This window comes from Mauremys mutica, chromosome 4 (assembly GCF_020497125.1).
Source record: "Mauremys mutica isolate MM-2020 ecotype Southern chromosome 4, ASM2049712v1, whole genome shotgun sequence".
In the NCBI taxonomy this organism is placed as follows: domain Eukaryota; kingdom Metazoa; phylum Chordata; order Testudines; family Geoemydidae; genus Mauremys; species Mauremys mutica.
In genome coordinates, this window is record NC_059075.1 from 104,369,383 (window position 1) to 104,394,216 (window position 24,834).

Sequence of the window (24,834 nt, forward strand, 5' to 3'; positions counted from 1 at the left end):
TCTGGAGACTGTTAGATTAATGATGGCCAGGGCTGAAAGGTTAGACTGTACTCCTAAACTGTTTTTAAAGTGCTGGCACGAGCTTCTATTGTTAGATTAGGACTAGACCAACTCCATTTCAAATTCAAAGATATGTGATACAGATGCCCAGTATGGAAGCTGGGAGCCGGGGGTTGTTTGCATTGTGAATAGTTAAGTTACTTGATGGGAGGACAGAATGCAACCTGGGGAAAGAAAGAAACTGAAGAGATTAATATTGAAAGAATGCTCCTCCTCCCCCCCCCCCAAAAAAAGGAATTGAAAGAGTAAAAGGAATCTCAAAATAAGAGAATTGTAGAGCAATGGGAATGCCAACAAAGAAGAACACATGTGAAATGGACTAGAAACAATGAAAGCCAAAAAGGTAATTTGAGAAAAGGAAGGAAACTGGATCTAGAGGTATCTAACTCCATAGTAACTTTGCAAACATGGAATGGGGGAAAACAACAAGACAAATTAGAAAGCTTAGCTGCCTAGTGGAGATGACAGCAGAAGTTTTCAGGAAAAAGGGAACATAAGAGGAGAACCTGACTATATTTTTGAGCAATACATGATGGAAATTTACAGAGTGCGGGAGAGGGAATGAGACACAGATGACAAGAAGCTTTTAGGGCCTAACCCAGAGTTTATTGAAGTTGATTGAAAGGCTCCCATTAACTTCAATGGACTTTAGATCAGGCCATGACCTTAAAAATGGAATATATGTTTACTTTAAGAAAAGACCTTGCATAACTGTATCCTGTTAGTAACGGTTATTTTGTTTCAGGAGTACAGAAAACACACAATGGTAAATGAGTTTGCAGTAGTAAATTCCTAGCTGTTCATTTCTTGGACTATTTCATTTGGTGATGAGAATGTCCAAAACAGGAAATTGTTTGCACTGATTCCCTTTGTTAAATAAAAGCATGAAGGTGTAGAGGCTGTAATTTTTAGGAGGTGGGGGAAAGGGGAGTGTGTGGATACAGTTTTTGTAGCTCATATTGGTATTTTGGAAGTTGTTACTATCTGGAACATAATGTGCTCTGGGCTCGTTTATAAGAATCCTTTATTCCAATCTATTTACAATCCTAATCCCTGCTAAAAAGTTGATGGCACAATATGGCCATAATCTATTTGACTACTCCGAGTCATTATCTAGGTATGAATCCTAGTAAAAAGGTCAGAATTTACTATTGGATTTTATGAGGTGAAAAATAGCTTGAACAAACAATAATATAATTTGTTTAAATGAGTTTGGTTTTTTTCTTGTTTTTGTAAAGGAGCCTGGAACTTCAGTTTATATCTCTTCATCTACTACAACATCCTCATCCTGGGAAAGAAGCTTTCGTAGTATGAAATGTGAAGAATCCAGTAAGCTACTTTTTTTTTTTTAAATAAGAAGAGTAATAGACAACTCATGAAATAGTTTGATATGAGTATTAAGTCCTACACAGGGAATTAGAACAACATATGGAAAAAAAATGTTTTTACAGCACTTACCATAATAGGGCCTCACCTGATTAATCTGCCTGTTTATACCAGTGGCTAAACTGTTCTCATAATGGTATATATTTGTAATTTATTTGCACATTATAAGCAACATTATTTTAATTTGAGGTCATGTTCTTCTTTCTGATACTACTTTGAGTCTTTTTGTAACACCCGTTGGTCTTCCATTTTATGTTTCGGTTGTTGTTCTGGTCTGCTTGTTTTTCCATGCAGGATCTATTTTGGAGACTCTCCGATTCCTTCTGCAGACATTTATCTTTCATGTACCGTGTATGTTTTGATTTAGCTCCATTGCTTTATAAATGTTCCCAAAACACATGGGGTATAACAATAATATATGATTCAGCACATTTCTATCACATAAAAATCAAATGTTCAATGGCTTCACTTTTTATTGTGCTGAGATTAATAGATGAGAGAACACAATCTATCACAGTGCCAGAGTGCCTAAGAACAGTCTACAAATTAAATAGGCATATTAGGTCAAAGGGACATTATTGCTTTGAATAGCATGTGTCTATAGCTTTTTCTATTATGCTTTTCACAAATTGATATTCTAAAAAGGCTTTGGCTTTCAGGGTTTGTGCTTTGTAACTGAGCACTAGGGCTAAGTTGAGGTAGTTGCATAGTAATTCTCAAAATAATGATTACCCAGTTATTAAATTATATTGTATTTATAATCCCTAGTTACAGTTTTGTTTTAATTCTCCAAACCTTGTTATAGTTCCATTCCCATTATGGGCAATGTATATATTTTATTATGCAATATCTAATGTTACCATATGCTTTTTTTTAATAGAATATTTACTTCTCAATTATATTTGTTTTCTCAAACACAGTGGTACCATATTCTATTCCCATATTTAGTAATGTAAATCTGGAGGGATTCTGTTGAACTGAGTGGAGTTCCTCTAAATTTAAACCAGCATAAGATAGAGCAGGACTTGGCTCATTATCATAACATTTTGCATAAATATGTAGGTAACAAAAATAGCATGTCACCATTCACCATTGCACACCTCTCTGATTGTGTATAAAGCACCATGACCCATTACTTTTTGGTCAGTACTGTTAGCTAATGACTGAGTTACAAGATATTGTTGTGTCTTGAAACTCTGGAGAAACACATAAGCAAGGTAGCATCTCATTGAGGATGAACTGTTCATTTAGCATGTGAAAACTATGGGCCAGGTCCTCAGCTGGCATAAATCAGTGTAGTTCAATTGAATTCTCTTTCAACCCTCATTGTGATTACTTTTGCCGTCTTAATGAAGCCAGTTACTTATACAGAGCATGAAGTATAGTAATATGGATGCTTTATACACAAATATACAGACAAGATCCTTGCTCCAGAGAATGAATAGTCTAAACAGGATGAAATTCACTCTTGTGGAGAGGAGAGAGCCAACACAGAGTCTATGCACCACTTAAGTTTCACTTTAGATCTACAAGTGGGACTTAAGTGCTGCATACCATAGCCCTCTGCACAGGAGTGGATGTCACCTGTGATGTTCAACGTGATGGTGCTTCACCTGCTTTATTCAGAGGTACTCCATACCCTGGGAGAATATGCAGCTCACAACACAATACCATATGAGATTTAGTTGTTGAATCCTGTAGCACAGAACCTCCTGCTTGGCAAGAAAATCCTTCCACTTATTCAAAGAGAATATCCCAAAGATACAGAGTTTTGTTAGTAAGCACTGTTGACTGATGAATCATGTGGGTATGTGTAATGTGTGTGGGGAAGAGGGAGAGGTAATTTCTTTTGTAGTGTCTCCCATCTTTCTGTTCCATGTTGTATAATGCTCTTCCAGGCACACGCAATCAAAAAGTTGCTTGCCAAATGCAGGAGGTTGCTTTGTCTTGAAAGGCTTGCCATGGGCTATTTTGAAAATTGCATTGCTATTGAGAAATCAGAGTGACACACTTGTGTCACTTGAATGCTGGCAAAATCTAAACCGAATTTATCCCATTCTGTGCAATTTCTAGCACCGGATTTCAGAGAGAGTCAGAAACACTTAAATACATGCTGAGAGGACACCCTCAACTCCAGTTTGAAAAGATTCATTTGGCTTGAGAACATGTTGGGTTTTTTAAGATGATTACAAATTGAAAGGAAGCTGAATGCTGGCATGAGAGGTTGTTCAGTGAAAGCCTAAAGAGCTACTTGATAGGTGCAACAAAATTAAAGTAACCCAGGTTTCCACTTGCACATTATCTGAGGCCTTCTGAGTGACTACCCAGTGAAGCAGGACTGAAATCAGGCTGTACTGCACTAGTAATACTTAATTGTTTTACACTGACACACCTTCTTGTGAAAGGAAGGACAACCTGAAGACTGTCAGATCACCTGACTAATTTTGTTATCAGTATAAACTATTATCTGGGGATTCACTCAATTTTCAGAACACAGCAGCACCTCAACCAATTCAGACAACCCAATCAAAGTGGACATTTGCATTTCATTTAGCTTATCTAGAAGGACAGATGCCTAATGACCTTCACACTGAAGGCTAAATTACTCTTGTTAAAGGTGGTATCTCACCACTTTGCTAAAGGCACTGGCTAGTGTAACATGCTGGGAGTCAAGATTCCTGAGTTCTATTCCCAATCTTGGGAGACAGTGGGCAGGACCAGGAATGAAAGGTGCTAGGCTATTATGCATAAAATTTATCCTACTTCAGAGACCCATTAGTAGGCTTATGCATCACTTACGTTCTCCAAAAAGGGGTATGTGGTACAAAAGTCTTGTACAGGTGTAACCTGCAAACATTCTGGGTGTGGTGTTCTGTCCTATCTAGTGGCACAGAGACCACTTAGAGAGAAAGATAAAGTGAGTCTGCTCTGCAGCTTTAGCTAACAGCCAGTTGTCTTTTAGCTCATGCAGTGGAGGCTCATGCACTGTGCTCCAGAGGTCCCAGATTTGATCCCGCCTGCTGACAACCGGGGTATGTCGGTGTTTCACAGGCTCTATGCAAAGGGGTGAATTTTCACATGGAGGGATTGAGGAAGGCAGCTGTAGAGTGCAAAAGGGATTAATTATGTCATTATCTAAATCATTCTTGATTTATGTGCATTTTCAATAATCTGGGTTGTATTTTCCAGTGCCAAATTGCTCTTTGCGAAAATGCTCACAGGAGAATTCCTCTTGTACAGGGCGGGGGATTGTCCACTATGGTAAAGCTAGCAGAGGTGGTGTAGTTACTACCTATGATTGATGCTCACCCTATCACCAGTGTAAGGGGGAGAAAGATGTAAGCTGGGGGCAGGAGGGGGCGTAATGGAGATGAGCTCCACTACAGCTGATCTTCTGCTATTGGAAACTCCCTATGGAGTTTCCACTGGGGAAATTAGATTAGGCCACCTGCTGCTCTAAGTTTGGCAGGGGCTGGGCATTCACAGTTTGGTGAGTTGCAAGCAGCTTCCTGTGCCTGCCACGGTCCACAATGGCTGATCATACACAATGGAAAATCGGGGCCTCTGTCTTTGTTAGAAACGTATGTCATGATAATGAGCAAACAAACAATTTACCTGCTGCATTTGTCCTGCCACAGTCATGCTTGCAGCCTGGAGAGTATTTTCAGTGGTCTTTACTCACTCCTAATGGACAAAGTGGTGGAAAATGGTGAAAAAGCTTATATTTTTGGGTGGGAGAATCATCCCTGGCCAGGATGAAAGATAAAAAATAGGAGGTTTTCAGGGGAAAAAAAATCCGTATGGGGAGAACCATAACAGAATGTTTTGGCTTCCCCCGGGAAGGCTCTTGTCAATTTCACAGGTAAAATTGACAAGATCCTTTCAGCCCAGCTGCTCATCCTCCGCAAGCAGCTCCAAAGAAGGTGGAGAAGAAGAGGAGCAACCAAGTTCTCGGGCTTTGAAACAAAGTGGGGAGGCTGAGCACTCCGCCTTGTCAGCCTTCTTTTTTGTCAATTTGACTGGAAAAAAGTGAGCTTGACGGGGCAAGTTACTGGGAGCTGTAAGATAATTCTGACCCAGCAGCCAGATGTTCATTTGCAAACAGTTTTAAGGCAGGTTATATATCTAGGCAAGCTGGTGACCCATAACTACCCCTTTCTCCAAATGATTGTTAATTTTGCCGCTTGATAAAGTGGAAGACCAACTATTAATGTAGGTTGGAGTGCAGCACAATACACAGCCTGCAGAGCTTGCCTTCCACCCCCCAAAAAGCTCTCCCAATCCCTCTCAACTCTGACTGGTTACATCCCAGTGTTCCAGTCATGCTGAACTCTGTGCCCTGTTGAGTGGTACCTTTGTGACAAGGGCAGCTGTATTATGCAGAAGCAGCATCCCAGGAAACTTTAACCAGGGCTTGAATCTAGCTATCCAGAAATGGGAGAATAGGGAGCTGATCCATTGTTCTGCCTTGCCACTTAATATACATCTCAAATAAATTTGTAACTGAAATAGTTCCATGTAAGTGTGTGTGTACACACACACACACACAAATTTCAAAATCTCATATGTTTGCAGGACAGAAATTCCATTTTCCAACCAGATCTAGAGACAAGAGACAGTGATTAGGTGGTTATTGGTTATGCTCTCAGACAATCCCTCTTAATCACTGTCTCTTGTCTCTAGATCTGGTTGGAAAATGGAATTTCTGTCCTGTAAAAACATTTGAAATTTTGAAATTTGTATTTGTCCCAGTTTGGAACAAAAAGTCAAAATCTTGATTTTTTCCCCCCCGCCCCCCCATGGAATTAAATAGTTCACTTTGGAAATGTCAAAATGTTGCTTTCAGATATTGTTGAAACAATATGATGGTGTTCGTCCATCGTTTTCGAAGAAGACCTATCTATCAGGTTGTGAGCTGTCCACGGTGCGTCCGCAAATGGCTGGTAAGGCCAATACGGGCACGGAATGTTCTGCCACATGTCGGGCAGACATGTGTGGGCACCACTGTTACAACATTTGCAGCTCTGGCTTTATGGAGTGCTCGCTCCTCTTGTGCTAGGGTTATCCTTCTGGCTTCAGATGTCTGGCAGCCTTGGTGGATCAGCGTACGCCATGTCGATTGGTCTTGTGCCAGGGTTTCCCAGGAGGTGATGTCGATATCCAGGGACTTAAGAGAGGCTTTCAGCGTATCTTTGTATCGCTTCTTTTGTCCCCCGTGCGATCGCTTTCCTTGAGACAGCTCACCATAGAAGAGCTGTTTGGGGATGCGGTGGTCTGGCATCCTTGCAACATGGCCTGCCCAGCGTGTCTGGGCTTTCATAAGCAGAGTGTAAACTGACGGCAGGCCTGCTCTGGAAAGAACTTCTGTGTCAGGCACCTTATCCTGCCACCGAATCCTCAGAAGTCTGCGGAGGCAAGTCGTGTGGAAGTGGTTCAATTGCCTAGCGTGCTTCCTGTATACAGTCCAGGTCTCACTGGCATACATCAGGGTAGTTAGCACTACTGCTCGGTAGACTTTAAGCTTTGTAGCAAGGCTTATTCCATGGCGGTCCCACACGTTGGTCAGCAGTCCGCCAAATGCAGAGCTTGCCTTGGCGATTCTGCAGTTGACCTCGATGTCAATTGTCACTGCGCGGGATCGGGTGCTGCCAAGGTATGTAAATTGGTCCACTGCTTGCAGCTTTTGCCCCTTCACTGTGATGGTGGGCTCTTGGCGTTGGGCTTTCGGAGCTGGCTGGTGCATCACTTCGGTTTTCTTTATGTTGATAAGAAGGCCGAAGTTATCGCATGCTGCTGCGAATTTGTCCATGCTGGTTTGCATTTCCTGCTCTGATCCAGCATTCAGGGCACAATCGTCAGCAAAAAGGAGGTCTCGTAGCACAGCCTCCTTTATCTTGGTGACAGCCTGGAGTCTTCACAGGTTGAACAGTTTCCCATCAGTCCTGTATCTCAGGCTGACTCCCAAGGAACTGTTCTGAAAGGCGTCTGACAGCATGGCTGAAAACATCATGCTGAACAGCGTCGGTGCCAACACACACCCTTGTTTGACGCCATTTGTGACGGGAAAGGCCTCTGAAGCTTCTCCGTCGTCCAGAACACGAGCCGTCATGCCGTTGTGGAACTGACGTACCATCAGGATGAATCTATCAGGGCACCCAAACTTCGACATGATATGCCACAGACCTTCACGACTGACAGTGTCAAAAGCCTTAGTGAGATCCACAAAGATGGTGTACAGTTCATGATTCTGCTCTTGACACTTCTCTTGGAGCTGTCGGACTGCGAAGATCATGTCCACAGTGCCACGCTCTTTACGAAAGCAGCACTGTGTCTCGGGTAATAGACCCTGTTCCAGGTGGTCAATCAGGCGATTCAGCAATACTCGTGCAAGGATCTTGCCTGCGCTGGAAAGCAATGATATTCCTCTATGATTGTCGCAGACTTTTCGATTTCCTTTCCTCTTATAGAGGTGTACGATGGACGCGTCTTTCAGTTCCTGAGGAATAGACCCTTGATTCCAGAAGGACTGAAACAGTTGAGTGAGTTTGTCAACAAGCACTGCACCACCATCCTTATAAACTTCTGCTGGGATCGCATCAGATCCTGAGGCCTTGCCACTGGACAGCTGGCTGATGGCCTGTAGGATTTCAGTCTCTGATGGTGGAACGTCCAGACTGTGGTTGATATCCGCCTGGGGCATTCTATCAATCGCCTTGTTATTAATGGAAGATGGGCGGTTCAGTACGGATTGAAAATGCTCAGCCCAACGCTGTAGAATCAGAGTCTTCTCAGTAATGAGAGTTACACCATCTAAATCCAGTAAAGGAGAGCTCCCTGAGGGCCGAGGTCCGTACAAGGATCTGAGGGCTTCGTAGAACCGTTTGGCATCGTTTCTATCAGCAAATATCTGGATTTCACCTGCCTTGGCACTCAACCAGGAGTCCTGCATCTTGCGAAGCTTGCTCTGTACGGTCCTGCGAGTGTTGTTAAAGGCATTTTTCTTAGCTGATGACGACGGGTCGTTCTGATGAGCACGGTAAAGGCGGTGCTTTTCAGCAAGTAAGGCCTTGATCTCTTCATCGTTTTCATCAAACCAGTCCTGCTGTTTCCTGTGTGAGGGTCCAAGAACCTTTAGTGCAGAAGAGTGCACAATATTCCGGAAGCGTTCCCAGTCCTTCTCAGCATTTTCCTCTAATTGCAGCTCTAAGAGTTGGTTGTCAAGATCTTCTGCTAGTAAAGCTGCTGTATTGGGGTTCCTCAGTTTACTGACGTTAATCTTTTTCACCACAGCTCTGTTTCCCTGCGGACGTCTCTTTGGCTTGATGTAAAGGCTTAATTTAGAGATGAGTCTATGATGAGTCCAACAGTCAGCACTCGGCATGGACTTAGTCACCCTTACATCCTGTCTGTCTTTCCTCCGCACAATGACATAATCAATGAGATGCCAGTGCTTGGAGCGTGGATGCATCCAGGACATCTTTTTGCGAGTGGGCAGGCGGAAGATGGTATTGGTAATGATCAGATCATGAGCCACTCATGTCTTCAGGAGTAGTAGGCCATTGCTGTTACATTTGCCGATTCCATTTTTTCCAATGACGCCATCCCAGATAGAGTGATCAGATTCTACTCTTGCGTTAAAATCGCCAAGTAGAATCAGCCTGTCGGTACGCTTCATGGATGAGAGTAGGGCATCAAGATCTTCATAAAACTTGTCCTTTACTTCATCCGGATTCGTCATTGTGGGTGCGTAAGCGCTGATTAGTATAGCTTGCTTTCCTCTTGGTAGTGGAAGATGCAGTGTCATGAGTCGGTCGTTCACACCCTTGGGAAGACTGGCAAATTTGCGGACAAGTTGATTCTTAACCGCAAAGCCAACTCCAGATTCACGACGTTCGTCACTGCTACGTCCACACCAGAAGAATGTGTAACCACCCCCTATTTCTGTGAGCTGACCTTCGTTGGCTAGATGAGTTTCACACAAGGCTGCAATATCGATGTTAAATCTTGCGAGCTCTCTAGCGACCAGGGCTGTTCTTCTTTCTGGTCGATCTGCAGAGGGGTTATCTTGAAGCGTGCGTACATTCCATGTACCAATAATGAGTGGTGTCACCTTGCGGTTTGTTATTTGAAGTTTTGTTGTTCGACCGCATAAGATGGGATCCCCTCCAGCCGCGGTAAGCTGGCCAGGGTTCTGTGAAGCAAACAATGTTTAGGGCACCTTTTCTAGCCCCTTCCTCTTGCTATGGAGGTGAGCAGTGCGGTCCTAAAAAGGGCTGCTCAGTCACTCAGGTAGACGCCGAATCCAGCTGTTGCTTCGATCAGCAAGAAGACGACCATTAGACCTGAGCCGCCTGTGTGCAGGTCCGTGGCTACAGCTCCCAGTGTATCCACACCTGCTGCTTCGTCGCTCGCCCATCGCCACAGGACTCTGAAATTTATGGAAGTTAGGAAATGTCAAGACTTGCGCGTGGATTGGATTAAAGTGAGGGAGAGGTGCGCATAGTCAGCCTCACTCTCTCTTCCCAGATCCCATCTTGCTCCAATGGCAGGACAAGAGTCGAGATGGTTGGAGATGGGCTGGGCGCAGTGGTTGACCAGGGCATCTTTCGCGTCTTGCCGTGCTCTTAGCGTACCACACCGCTTGCAGAAACCGCCTTCATGACCATTGGTCCTATTCTAGAAGGTCTCATCCGCTCAATCCGCCGGAGTCTGTCTTCACATGCTCGGGATAGACAAGGCCCTATCTCACCGGAGGTCTAAGCCCAACGGCTACCCTCAACCTGGTTTAGCCAGCCTGTCGAAGCTGTTGCCCGGGGTGTGGCCGCTGCGCATGCTACAGCTACAGGGAGCCACAGGTGAGAGCTGAGTGACAGGTGGGGACCAAAGGTGGACGAGCTGCCCTGAAAGGACACGACATGCCCCTACACCAGAGGTGCTACCCCTCCCCCAACACCCCATACACCCCATATTACAAGGGAGTAATTCTTAAGAAGATCAAATTTCTTCTGTTTTGTAAGATTTTAAGTGTGAGCATTTTATAGTGAAACTTGTACTGTGAAACAATATAAATATTATATAAATATAACATTTATTATATTAAAATTAATTCCCCAGATGAGAACTTCTAGATAAGGTGACATTTACCTTACATACAGGTAGGCTGAAATGTCAGAGTCCCCTTCATGAAAGTCAGTGTGCCTAATATGGAAAAAGCACAGCTTCTTTCTGTAGACTAATTGTGAAGACAGTGGAAACACTTGCAGTTGAATGTGAAAATTTTCATAAATAGCATCCTAAATTAGCCTCCTAAGCATAGATTTAGGTGTCTAATTAGCAAAAGTGCTGAGTATCTAGCAGCACCCATTGAAGTCAATTATAGTTCATGGGAGGTGCTAGGTCCTCAGCAGGTTTTGCATATCAGACCACTTACTTAGGTTACCAAGTATGGATTTAGGCACCTATTTTTAAAAATCTTGGACAAAAAGTTTCTCCTCTTCTGAGAAATCTTACTGGTGCCAGCATAGGTGCAATTTTAAGGAAAGGGAGTAATTCTTAAGAAGATCAAATTTCTTCTGTTTTGTAAGATTTTAAGTGTGAGCATTTTATAGTGAAACTTGTACTGTGATCAATAAACCAACTCCATGTAGTTTTAAAAGGCGGGATTCAGAGTGGTTATGCTCTCATAGGACAATTCCTGTATAGCCATAGTTCAGTTTGTCCCACATTTAGCCCATTATTTAGAAGGGTTATTCATGGAAATTGTAGTGGGTGATGCAGTTACCCAGTGTATGCATTTAAAGGCAGTTGTGCAAATGGGTGCCCATGCAAAACTTCTGGGTGTCATTTTTGAGGCCCATTTGAAAATCAGATCAAACTCCAGTAAGAGTTTTAAAATTAATATGGACGTTATAGTCTTTTCATTAAACTTGAAATTTCTTAATTTCTCTTTGTTGTTGAAGCTGCAGTTACTTTTGGCTGGATCACTCTCACAGGATACCTTTCAATGCTCAGCTTTACTTCAGATTATTTTTTATTAGTAGAATTAAAGTTTTAAGAAGAAAAAATGAGCCATATAGTTCTATCTATAATGGTATTTTTTACTGAAGTTCTCTAGTGCTGGCATAAACTAGGCACCTGCTATAGCAGGTGTTTGTATAAAATTGGTAATGAAAAATATCAATAAAATGAACTTCTAGCTGAGGACAGGAAATGAAGCAGGAAAATAGCATTTGAAATTAAGTTTACTGGTAAATTACTCTTGTTGAAGTCTTTAGCTGCTATCTTGCTAAAGACAGCCACAGTAAAGCAATAGGAATGCATCCTTTCCTGACTTGTCAAAACATTTTGATTTGTGATCTTAAAATTAGTCTACAGGAAATAGAATTCATCCATTCTAGTAAAATAGGTCAGAATGAGTTTATGGTGGTCCTTGTGTTTTTTGTATTTGTGTGCAGGGAATGCCAATATTTGGAAGAAAACAATGCATGGGAGATGACTTTGCATCATAAAACATGGGTGCAAATCCTTGAAGCCTCACTCACGAGCCCGAGCCCAAGCCCATTGAAACCAATCACAGTACTTGCATGTAGGTTTTCAGGGTTGGGCTTCATATTAGTATCTCTAAGGGTAGAGAAAGTTCAAACTTTAAATAACACAGTCATCCCTTTCAAAAGCTGAAGTGAATCAGGACACTTCATGATGTCACTGTACACAGGGGTGGCTCCAGGCACCAGCGTACCAAGCGTGTGCCTGGGGCAGAAAGCTGTGGGAGGCAGCCTGCCAGTCACTGTGAGGGTGGCAGTCAGGCTGCCTTCGGCGGCATGCCTGTGGGAGGTCCGCCGGTCCCGCGGCTTCAGGTACGCCAAAGGCACAGGACCGGCAGACCTCCCATAGGCATGCCACCGAAAGCAGCCTGACTGCTGTGCTTGGGGTGGCAAAATACATGGAGCCTTCCCTGACGGCACACACTATTGATTGTGATTTGACATTAATGTTTGAAATGTTCCCTAGAAGTAGAAGAAAACAGTACCTGTTTCCACTGAAACCTGGACCTTATATTGTGTTTCTGTACACAACTTGTGAGTTATAAGAATTGTATGAGCAAAAATATGCTTCTATCTAAAGACTGAAGTATTTTTAGAGGGAAAAATAAGTAAAAACAAAAAAGGCCAAATCCAAAAGCTGTACCTACCTGAGGCTACTTTTTTCAAAGTTCAACTTGCCTGGTTAGGGCTCCAGTCTTAAAATGATAATGATGCATTTATTTTCATACAAATGATGTTCAAGCTTTTCTTCTCTGGATATTATAAACTATCTTTCTACTTTTGTATACTTGTGGAGATAAAATTGACAGATTTGTAACTGGAGTTATGTATGGTTACTAAAAGTCAGTGATTTTCCATGTAAGCTCAAACTTTAAAGGATAAAGATGGGCAAAACAGGCAAACCCATCAAAATGCCCATGCAGATATTTTGGCCCCCAATGTTGCAATTCAAGGTGCTAATTTGGTAGTTAAATGCATATTTCTGCTGGTCATACATCATATGCCGTACTTTGAAAATTTGGCCCAAAAGATTCTGATAGAGATCTGCTCTGGATAAACCAAAGTTGCCATTACAAATCAAAATGTTTCTGCTTTCTATACTCTAGGTTCATTGTACTTTTATGAATAGAAATATTTTACATTGAAAAGTTGGAGAGTAGCTAGGGAAACTAAAGCATCAATCTCTGCTTTGATTCAGGTCCATATTTGTAAGATTGATTTGTGACTGGTACACGTACCAGTTATCAGAAGGAATGGGAATTACTAGTGGCCTAGCAGTTAGACATATCTAGACTCCATGGACTAACAGGTTTGAATTTTGGCAGGGCTGACTTAGCTCTTCATCCATTTTAGTGTTCGGGGTCTTTTAGATGCTAAGATATCCTCCCATCCTTGTGTTGACTCCCAGATACTCCAGTGATAGGTGGGTTACGAGTGCCTTGATATGCCATAGCCTTTTTATCGAATATAAATCTTCTCTGGTGAATTTCCAAGCCTGAATTGTAGTGTATTGCACTGTTCATTTGGCTGCAGTCCTCCATGCCATGTGTGTCTGCATTCCAATAGTGAAGTTATTCCTGTATGGGTAGGTCCATACTTACCCACCGGGTCGACGTGGAGAGTTCGACTTCTCGGAGTTCGAACTATCGCGTCTAATCTAGACGTGATAGTTCGAACTCCGGACGCGCTCCCGTAGACTCCGGAACTCCACCACCGCGAACGGCGGTGGCGGAGTCGACGGGGGAACCGCGGACTTCGATCCCGCGGCATCAGGATGGGTAAGTCAGTCGAACTAAGGTAGTTCGACTTCAGCTACGCTATTCACGTAGCTGAAGTCGTGTACCTTAGTTTGACCCCCCCACCAGTGTAGACCAGGCCTTAGAATACTGTTTGTGAAGCTCTTGGGATCCTTCAGGTTGAAAGATGTCAGCCTATCCAGTCTTCAGATGCACAGCTAATACCCATTGGCTCACATGCAAGTTATATTCAGTGGCAGAATTGGGCCTTGTTAATGTAAGTTATTATCACACTTAGTTTGTAATAAGCCTTGTTTCTTCACTTAGATGGAGTCATGTGTTTTAATGGAGGTGAATGTGTGCACAGAGAGTTTTGTGACTGCAGTCGATTTAATGCAAGTGGATCAAGATGCCAGACAGGTGTGTAGGGGAAAAAAAAAGATTCTTTATTACAATGCAATCTGTCCAGGGATGGGTTAAGAGTATACAGGCCCCACAGCCACATGGACATCCTTTGCCAAAAGACAAAGCTCATCGTCACTCCCTGCCCTGGGAACAGCCCGTACACTAGCAGAGCTGGAGTTGCACAACTCCCAGTCACTGCTTGCTGTCCTTCTGGCCTTGAGTTATGCAGAGAGATACCCAAAGAGTTGGAAGTGTTAGCTCGTATCTCCTCCGCCCTGAGTGTTGCACGTATCCTGTAGTGGGACTGCAAGCCCAAGCACAAATGCATTGTGTTTCTTAAACTTTCCTGTTCTTTCAAAAAATGAAAGGTTAATGCTTTTCAAATTGCTCTCCTTTTGTCTGCCTAGTGCACAACACAGGTGCTGAAAGGGATAACATATGCCGAACATGGGGCCAATACCATTTTGAAACCTTTGATGGGCTCTACTATTATTTCTCCGGGAAATCCACATATGTACTTGTGAGACAGAATGAAATAGATGAACAGAGTTTCTCTATACAGGTGGGAGACTGCATTTTAAAGTCAGTTTCATACTATCACAGGGCATTAAACTCACAAGTTATCTGTAAGTGGGAAAAATGATCTGTAGACAAGTTACAAGGGTTAAAAAAAAAAGGTAATAAGTGGAGCTATACCAATCTCCTAGAACTGGAAGGGACTTTGAAAGGTCATCGATTCCAGCCCCCTGCCTTCACTAGCAGGACCAATTTTTGACCCAGATCCCTAAGTGGCCCCTTCAAGGATTGAACTCACAACCCTGGGTTTAGCAGGCCAATGCTCAAACCACTGAACTATCCCTCCCCCTATCAATGGTATTAACATATAGGCATGATCAGGTGAGGTGCTGAGCACCAGAGGTGGATGCAGCACCCAATTCAATGGGGGCACTATACTAAACTTTTCTGGGACATATTGAGTTATAGTCAAGAGGGGCACCAACTACCTGCAGCAGCACCCTCTGCCCTATCACCACAATCCTAATCCCAACCAAGTCCAGTGTGGAAGGATTGGGGAGCTGGATAGTGAGCCCACCCTGCACTCATCCCACAGTGGCAGCTTCTGTCTTGTGGGGCTGGGCCTGGCTTCCCACTCTGGGTATTGTGACCTGGTGCATGGGCTCGCAGTGCCACTCAGGTTTGGCAGCTGTGGTTTCATGATTTCTGTGGGTGCAATTGAACATATGAACCATAGCTAAAGTGCCTGGTCACAATTCCACTCACTCATATTTGGCCAAGCTCAGTGAATTCCCACAACTCCCAGTTGCAGTACTCAGCACCTCTTGGGACTTGGCCATGTAATACCAGATAATCAAACTCATTTTAAATTCTACTATATATCTGTATTAGAGTTTCTGTAGTGCCTGTCATTGCAGTATGTAAGCAGCATAGTTTCATAACTATGAAATGCATTTTTAAAATATCAAATTTTGAATATTAACTCATCTTTAATAGAAATAGAGCTACTACTGATAATACAGAAGAAGCTGAGACAGACCATCTTTCAAAAATAGTTCCATCAAATACATAAATTAAGAGACTGTTAAATTATCAGGTTGTAAACATGCAGGCCTCATTGCTGCGGCGCCTGCTGCTGGTCTCATTCAAGGAATTAGCTCATCCAGCCTCTGGAGCACCCTCTGCAGGCTGGTGTCCTGCTGCTGCTACCCCCCCCACATGTCCCTTCCAGGACCCTAGTGCCCCTTTAACTGGGTGCTGCCCCCTGGAAGTACCCCACAGTTCTGTGTTTCCCCCTCCCAGGGGAACCTCCACCCACTATCCCCACTTTGCCTCAGTCTTGGCTACTGCCCAGTCTCCATCTAGCCCCTGTTCACTGGGGCAGACTGCAGTATAATCCACTCATCACAGGCAAGGGATTTGGACCTGTTGCCTCTGGCTATACGTGGGCTGCCCCCTGCAACCCAGTACCTAATAGGCCTTACCAGGCCTGCAGCCTGGGGCTTTCCTAGGCTGGAGCTCCCCAGCCCCCTTGGCCTTTCCCCAGCCCTGCTTCACTCCAGACACCTGGTTAAGCTCCCTACAGCCAGACCCTTCTCTCTCTGAATGCAGAGAGAGACTGTCTGCTTGAGCTCCTGGCTCAAAAGCCTTTATAGGGCCAGCAGGGCCCTGATTGGGGCATGGCCCCAGCTGAGCCTGCTTTCTCCCAATCAGCCCAGGTGTCTTGCCCTTCCACAGCCCTCCTCCAGGGCTGTTTTAAACCCTCAGGGCAGGAGCAGGTAACCACCCCGCTACACAGGTGCATTATTTTTATACATTAAAAATTTAAATAGTCTTTCCCACACATTATTTCAGCTCTCTAATCCCTTGCCCTTTGCTGAGTCACCTCAACAGCTTCCCACTGCACTGCCCAGCAAGCTCAAACTTCTTGTCCTTGCACGCAGCACCTTACTTCATTCTGCTTTTTCCTGCATCTTTGATTGGTCTTCCTTATTTTTTCTCCTGTCCTTTATGCTCTGCCAATGAAGCCAACCTTTGATCTCCTTCTCCCACAAGCATGCCACTGCTGTGTACTTATTTTTCTGTGTTAGTGTATTGCCATTGTTTCCAATGGCTAAACTCGAGGGAAAGCAGTAACTTTCATTGCATCATTTTGTCAACTGCAACTCATATAGTCACCAGTTCCTGTTAGTAGCATTGTATCTTAAATAGAATTTGCTTTGTACACTGCAAAACTGGGAGGATATGATCAGGCTCAGAGTCTGGAGAGAAGATGATGGCCAAATTAGGCCAGGTCTACCCCTATATCTTAAACTGAAAAATTTCACACCCTATGCAACATAGTTACATGTAGCTGTAGTTGCAGCTAGGTTGATGGAAAAACTCTTTCTAGCTCCATAGCAGGTATCTACACTACAGCGGCATAGCTGTAGTGCAGCATATCACAATTTTTGGCAGTCTTGGAGAAACCCAGGACTGAAGCCATGGTGACCAAACTATCCTGTTGCCCCTTGAGATCATTGCTAAAAGTCATGATTGGGACAGAACGTATTAGTTGGGCAGCATAGGGAATGTTGAGAATGTTATTAAAATGTAACTTCTCCCCAATAATATCATTTGGCAGGTTCATAATGATCCAGAATGCAAATCTTCACCCTATTCCTGCAAAAGGTCTGTTAGCCTATTTTTTTCTGGAGATGAAGAAATAAAGTTGAGCAGTGAGGTCATCTACAAAGGATTTGGGTAATTACATTCACATTTATTGTGGTATGTTTTGTTTTCACATTGAATCAATTCTCATGACATTGTTTACATCAGCTTACATATAAGCAGCATCACTTATTGGCAGCTAAAAAGCAAATATGCCATCCATATTGATGGTAACATTTCTGCAGTTTACAAAGTAGCGCACTAGGAGAATGATATTTAAACTATGTTGTGGTATTAGACAATAACATTTCTGCATTCATGTTTGGAGCTGGATGTGAATCTGATATAACTCCGTTGGCTTCAATTGAGTTACTCTAGATTTATATCAGTGTTACTCAAAGCGCAGTTTCCCTCAAGTTTATAGGGAAGTCATTAAATCACTGAGTAATAATTCCTTTACATGGAGATTTTTTTCATTTAAAAATATAAAAATTCTTTGCTCTTTTGTCTTTAATTATGTTTGCTTCATAGAGTTCAGTTACCTCGTGCTATAGGAAATGTACACATCCAAAAACTAGCTGGATACATCCTAGTTAGACACCGGTATGCATTCACTCTGGCTTGGGATGGTACATCTGCAGTCTATATAAAGTTGACACCAGACTACTTGGGCAAAACACATGGGTTATGTGGAAACAACAATGCTATACTGCAGGATGAGCTTGAGACTAGTTATGGTGAGTATTTTTACATATTTGTTATGATGTTAATATAGGTTTGCTTCAGTTCACTTTAATTTTCTTGGTCAAAAAATAACTCCCTTCAATGTAGTTTTTATGGTAATCTTAATTTGTCTTTAAAAGTAGATCTGTATTTGAAATTAAAATAAGGTATTGTAACCCTTCTGTCAGGTGTTATCTGTAAGGATATCTGGGTTCAATATTGGCTCCAGGGTTATGGTTAGGGATGCCTTTCAAAATAAACTCAGCTCAGCACTCGGCTAGAACTGTACTCATACTTTGGGTTCTAGGAACCTAAAAAGTAGATAGGTGGATTTTTTAATTAATTTTGGTTTTTTCTTTACACTTGACAGTGTTCCCTCCTCTCTCTCTAAGTGCCCAAGGAGTCTCTGGCAACCTGAAAATACCACTACTATTTTGGGAGGATAAGTCAGTATATAATTAAACTTTAACTTGTAATTAAAGAAAACCACCAAAAATTCAAGCAATGTGTCATTTCATTTCAACCAAGATTTCTACTAGTGATTTCAGACCCTCAGTTTCTGGGCACCCAACCTGAGGCACGAGATGGTCCAGATTTTGAGAGGGTGGTTGGTTGGTACGATTTGAAAATCAGGCTTTTTTAAAGTATCTCAAGCTGAAATCCCCAAATCACTAGTCATTTTTTAAATTCTTGCCCTTAAGCTTTTTCTGTCTCATTTTCTCCAAAAATAAAAATGATACTATTTCTATACCTTTTTGAAGTGGGCTTTCAAGTTTAATGGCTTCTTGCAGAGTGCAGCCCTTAGCTGCCTTCTCCCAGCTGGTCCTTTAAATTACCCTCACCCAGCTCGACGAAGGATGAATGCTATACTATAGTCAGTTTCAGTCCTTGCCTCAAGGCACACTTTATTGGTTAAACCAAAAACGTAGGCAAAAAACACTTCCTGTGCCGAACATGGGCTATAGTTCCCACAGGTGTTTCCCTCACCTCTCTGACATTTCAAGCCCTTGCCCTGACCCAGGGACTCCTTGTTGTTCTCATTCTCCAGGCCCCTTCCTGGGAGTTTCATATAACTGGGTTCTTTCCCTTAATCCATGGTCTTCTGTAGAAGCCTTTCTGCTCCCTGCAGCTCTCACTTTCCAGGTCATTTGCCTGGGAGACACCAACCAGTTGGGCTATTTCCAGAGCTCCAGGGCCTACCACAGGGCCTCCCTAACAAGCTGAGACCTTGCTGGTCATGATACGGACTTTCAGGCTATCGACCTCACCTTGCAGCCTCGGATGGGAGGCCCCTGGGCTGACCCAACTCTTAAAGAGACTGTCATTCTTTGACATGGTTGTTAAGATCTGAGGTACTCGGATGGAAGAGGCTATACAAATGCGGTTATTGTTGTTCTGTGTCAAATTGATGCTTTAATATTTGTGTGTATTTCTTAGGAAAATTGACTGAAGACATTGCAGAGTTTGTAGAGAGCTGGAGGGAAAACCGTCCACAGGGCTCACCTGACTGGGATAAGTCTTTTAACTATGAGCCACCCTGTTTGACCCAAAGCCAAGACTCTTTACAGGTGTGAATCAAAATTAACAAGAGAAATTAACAGTCTGTAATTCTTATAGAGTCTTGGTCAGTGCATCGAGGGAGAATAAAGATGCTGCCCAGTGTGTCCTTTGCTACAGGAATGCTGTGGTGCAGAGCAGGACTCCTCCCCGCAGGCTGTGAAGAAGGAGATGAAGAGAGACTGTGAAGCAGGAGCAAACTGCAAATCGCTATTTGCTATTCCTGCTTATTGCTCACTGCAGCCTATGTACTAGCTGGCTGAGGGGCTAGATATGTTTTTTCAGGGATATGGTGTGCAGTGCAGGCTGGTGGGTTTAAATGTCTGCCTTTCTCAACTCAAGTGTTATAGCGAGATTCTGCCTTCCTACTTCTATGGGAGGGGTGGGGGATAATACTGGGTTGAGGGAGAATTGCTTCTCCTGCCATCTTCTTTCTCTCACTTAATACTCAGAGTGCAGGATTTAGTCAAAAACTTTTAGTATTGGGTATGATGTTTATGTTAGTGTCATCTAGTTCCAAGGTGCATATTTTTTCCTTACACTGCCTCAAAGACATAGACTATGCTTAGTTAGAAAGGGGTTTGGAGTGGTTCATTCTTGCGCTTTTTTCATGTGCCTTCTCTTTTTTAAATTTGTAATGTAGTCCTTGATCTTTTGGCACATTCTACTGTCTCATCATAAGAAAAGGTGCAGCCTGGAAACCAGGCCAGTGGCTTCTTCTAGATCTGGTGCCAAAACAGCTGCTTAAAGAGATTAAAGCACTTTTCTTGCTACTGGGGACCAAAATTTCATCTCTGTAACCAAGGAAGAAAAACTCCGGTGACATTCTTGAGCAATATTTTTTCAAGTTGTACCAGTGAAATGCTGCAAACCAAAGGGCCAATCCTGGAATCCATCCTTAGGCAAAGCTATTTTTTTTTTCAGAGAAAGGACAGAATGCATCATAAGTGGCAGCAACAAGGGTTTAGCTATTACCCCTTTTGCCCACCCCAGTTCCAATATTTTTCCCCTCTACATGATGTGCTTTGGGGAAGCCCCCAAGATGAAATATTTTGTACTGAAGCCAGTGACAGATGACTTGAGAGGTTACATTTTGTTGTGATGCATTTTATTGTATAGTTTAATTGACCTACACGCTGGGTGTCTGCAGCCAGGGGATGCTGGAACTTGCCCACTAGGCTGACAGAACCAGAGTGTATTGACCCTTGGGCATGTTGTGAAGCCTGAAGGTATATTTGAGAGAGGTTGTCTGGTCCTCTCAATTCAGGGCAGGAGGGGTTTGAAGCCTTTATTGATGACAGGTAAATGTTTAAAGCGTGCAGAAGTTTTTTTGTGGTGGTACGTGCACTGAGCTTAGAATGGGCCCTACCAGAACACAGACTACAACTTTGAGTGCATTCAGATTGAGCTCTAACACAGAGTCTAAGGTTCTCATCTTGGTCCATATCCAGTGATTGTACAGACAGTAACAGACAGCACTGAGGAGTCAATGTTGTGACAAGCTTAGGATGGAAAGCAGTCCTGTTGAGAGAAATTTGGGCTCCCAGTACATCATGTTTGCTGACCCCATCCCATTTCACCTCAGTTACAGGCAATTTTGGGGGGGACTCTGAACTAAAGCCTTGGAACAATAGACACCTCACTCCCTTCTTCCTTCTCTAGTCATCCAGAAACTGTTTCCTAGCCTGAGGTTACTTAATGAGCATGCCACATGTTTTGCTTTTGCACCGTATGCTATGCTGCTTATGTTTTTAAGAACATTCCTTTCACAACAGCAATCTCTTTCTTTTTAGAAGGCATATGCTCTGTGTAATACACTACTATGGCCCCCATTTGAACAATGTCATGATTATGTGAGTCCTCTTCCTTTCATGGCCAGTTGCACCAATGACCTCTGCATGTAAGTAATCATTTTTTGATAATTCAAAAGCTGGTAGATAACAACAACATTTTCTTCATCTTTTCAGAAAATATATCTGACCCTTCAATGCATGTCTTTTCTGCATAACACTTTGTATCTAACAGTTCTTGTGATGTAATAAATGGGCCTGGCTTTATACCCAGATACCATCACAGATTCAATGGAGTTATTCTCAATTTCTCTGGTTTAAGTGAGAAAAGCCTCAGGCCCAGTAACTTTCAATGAGTTTTAAATTATCCAATTTATCTGTCCTTTAGTGTGTATGAATTTTACTGTATATGCTATGCTATAATCAGTATGTTCTATTCTAATGGTGCAGGATTGCTGCATCAACAAACAAAAAAAAATCTTCCACAAAACATATGTTAGTCTGACAAAGAGAGACAATCAATGATTTTTTAAAAAATCTACACTCCTTGAAGATTATTCTGTCATCTGGCAACCTGATCCACTGTTTGTCTGAACTGTTCTGACTGTGATTTAAAATGTAAGATTGCTGGAGCAAAGACAGCCTTTTGCATCCTGTACCATGCTGAGCACATTGATGGCACTCTTAATGCTTTCCTCTTGTTCCCTTGAGCTTAATAACTTTTCTGAGATAATTTCTTCTCTTTGTTAAAAATCAAGAACCTGATTCTAATCTCACTCTCATTACTTTTACATTGCTATAAAAGACCATTGATTGTAATGGAGTTGTTCTTCATTTATACCAGTATAATTAAGATCAGAATCAGGCACCATGTATATTGATAAGTAGTCTCCCAAGCAGGGTAGAATGTTTTATTCATTTAAGAACTTTAGGTTATTTAACCAAGACAGTATTTCAAAATGTTATTACTTACTAATATAAATTCAAATACCAGAACATACATATTGTTGAAATAATGAAAGACTTAGCAAAATATTTATGAAGTTATGGATGCATATTTATATGATTATAGGGAGAAAGTAAGGTCATGCCAATTTTTATTTGTATAAGGTCAGCAGCTGATAATGCAACTTGGTGTCGAGCATTAACTGAATATGCCAGGACCTGTGCTCAAGCAGGAAAACCCCTTCATGGATGGCGGACGCACTTTCAGCAATGTGGTATGTTGGCTACTCACACACTTGAAAATATTACCCAGTAGCTGAACTTTGATGAGACAGTTCTGCACATCTTTCTTTCTATTGTGGTTCAATGTGCTTTCCACAGACAACATAGAGCTGACTGCACTTCAGTGCTGGATGAACTTCACTATGTCTAATCTTTGCACATTTAGTCTGTACTTGGGAAACTTTCATTATGAAAGGTTCTATATAAATGTAAGACTGTCACAAATTATGAAGCCTATGTTTTTTAATAACTTAAAAACAAGGCTGCCCAGAGTGGGGGGGCTAGTGGGGCAATTTGCCCCGGGCCCTGCAGGGACCCCCACGAGAATATAGTATTTCATAGTATTGCAACTTTTTTTTTATGGAAGGGGCCCCTGAAATTGCTTTGCCCCAGGCCCCCTGAATCCTCTGGGCGGTCCTACTTAAAAATGCCTTAAAATAAATCATCCTGTTAGAAACATTGCGGGTTATCTATTGTAAATGTGCTGTCTGAGATATTGATTATACTCCTTTGATTTCTGAAATATAAAATTTGCAAGGACTTAAAAATGTTTTATTCAAGTTGCACTTGCATAAACCTTCACAATTCAATACGTCAGATTTGATACATGGATTAAAAAAAAGTAAAATATATGAAAACTGTGTGAATAGTATTAACTTCCACTGAGGTGGTAGCATAATGCCTTTTCATTTCTCAGCTTGTTTCATTTTTCAGTTATTACCTGTGAAGAACATTTAATCTACAATGAATGTATCGACTGTTGCCCGGTTTCATGTCAGCAAAAAACACAGTGTATTGACAGTGAACTTCCCTGTGTCGATGGATGCTACTGTCCAGATGGTAACACAGCCTTATTTCTCAAACTTGTTTTATCTATGGCTAAACTTACCCTATGGCTAAATTTGGCCTTCAGATATGTGCATGAGCCTTGGTGAAACTAATGGGGACGAGGCTGGGGAGGCAATCTGGGGATCGAGGCACACATTTGCAAGGGGGACTCATCATGGCTGCTGCCTCAACGCGGGGGGGCCCTTCGAGCACTGAGTGAGCCTTTCCTACTCTTGCAACCAGTAGTCAGGTGGAACCACCGCAGAAGCAACAGAGGTCTACCCCCTGCGCAAGAGGAACTGATTTGCTCTGGTGTTGGTTTTGGGGTTAGGCAGTTTCCTCCCTAGTTCTAGTGACTGCTGCTCATCTCTCTGCTAGAGGCTGTCTGCAGACTCAGGCAGACATTATGGCACTGGTTACATGTTCAAGCTCTCTTTTGCAACCATGAAGCCTAGAAACATACATAGTTATGGGTTTTTTTTTAAATGAAAGCTGAGATTCTGCTTATGCTGGGAGCTGGGGTCCTAGATGTGTCCCTATTTGTATAGAGGGACACATCTAACTTTAACTTAGCCTTGTGCATATACGTAAATGCAAAATCTTGTCCCTATTCTCCATTTGCTACTGCCAGTTATTGGATATATAACTGTCCGGAAGGGGACGGATCAAACAGAGTAGTGATGTTCCATGAGTCTTAAAAGTGGTGCCCCTCAGTAATTCTCTGCTGGTATGTAAGTGTAATCATCTCTGTTCTCTGCTTAGTTTCCAGTGAGCTATTGTGCTATAAAATGTATGGCCAAAGGCCAAGAGTGTCAAACGATGAGTGCTTGACGTTAAGCTCCCAGATCCATAAGACACTTAAATAAAGCAGTGTGACTTTCAAAGATACTAAACTTTAACCAGCAGCTCCCAGTGACTTCAGTGTATCTCCAACAATAAAGGGATTAAATCTAATATTTAATTAGATATATTTTTTTCTGCAAGATGGAAGATATTTACTCCATAGGGCCATTAGTTTTATTATTAGAAGTACTAGTTAGGTAGACAAAGCTCCAGCCACCATTAATGAAGCTCATTCACATTTATTTCATGTTGGATTATTCCTTCTAGGTCTAATTTATGAAAATGAATTATGTGTCAAGCCTACAGAATGTCCATGTGATTATCATGGAAATTCCTATAGAACGGGCTCTCTGGTTCATGAGGAGTGCAACAACTGGTTAGTAACTTCCCTTTTTGTACTGCATACTTTGATTAATCATTTGATCATGAGACAAAAAGCCCTTTCTTACATCCCCTACTTTTATGAAAATACAATCAATTTGTATATAACATATTTTGTCTGATTACGGAGGGGCAATGAATGCACTTTTCTTTCCACTTATGAAAGGCAAATCAGAAAAATAAAGCAGA

At 42.4% G+C, this 24,834-nt stretch overlaps 1 protein-coding gene across 1 annotated transcript in view; it reads left to right on the top strand.

Annotated features, from left to right (window-relative positions):
• Nucleotides 1-1,310: 1,310 nt before the first annotated feature.
• Nucleotides 1,311-24,834, top strand: part of OTOG (otogelin) — a 153,969-nt gene continuing 130,445 nt past the window's right edge. Inside the window, exons 1-10 of the mRNA XM_045012732.1 lie at nucleotides 1,311-1,389; nucleotides 14,054-14,146; nucleotides 14,539-14,693; nucleotides 17,271-17,389; nucleotides 17,828-18,033; nucleotides 19,457-19,587; nucleotides 21,370-21,476; nucleotides 22,477-22,586; nucleotides 23,308-23,433; nucleotides 24,532-24,640. Coding sequence (XP_044868667.1) covers nucleotides 1,371-1,389; nucleotides 14,054-14,146; nucleotides 14,539-14,693; nucleotides 17,271-17,389; nucleotides 17,828-18,033; nucleotides 19,457-19,587; nucleotides 21,370-21,476; nucleotides 22,477-22,586; nucleotides 23,308-23,433; nucleotides 24,532-24,640 — 1,175 coding nt within the window. The 5' untranslated portion in view covers nucleotides 1,311-1,370. The remainder of the gene's footprint in view (nucleotides 1,390-14,053; nucleotides 14,147-14,538; nucleotides 14,694-17,270; nucleotides 17,390-17,827; nucleotides 18,034-19,456; nucleotides 19,588-21,369; nucleotides 21,477-22,476; nucleotides 22,587-23,307; nucleotides 23,434-24,531; nucleotides 24,641-24,834) is intronic.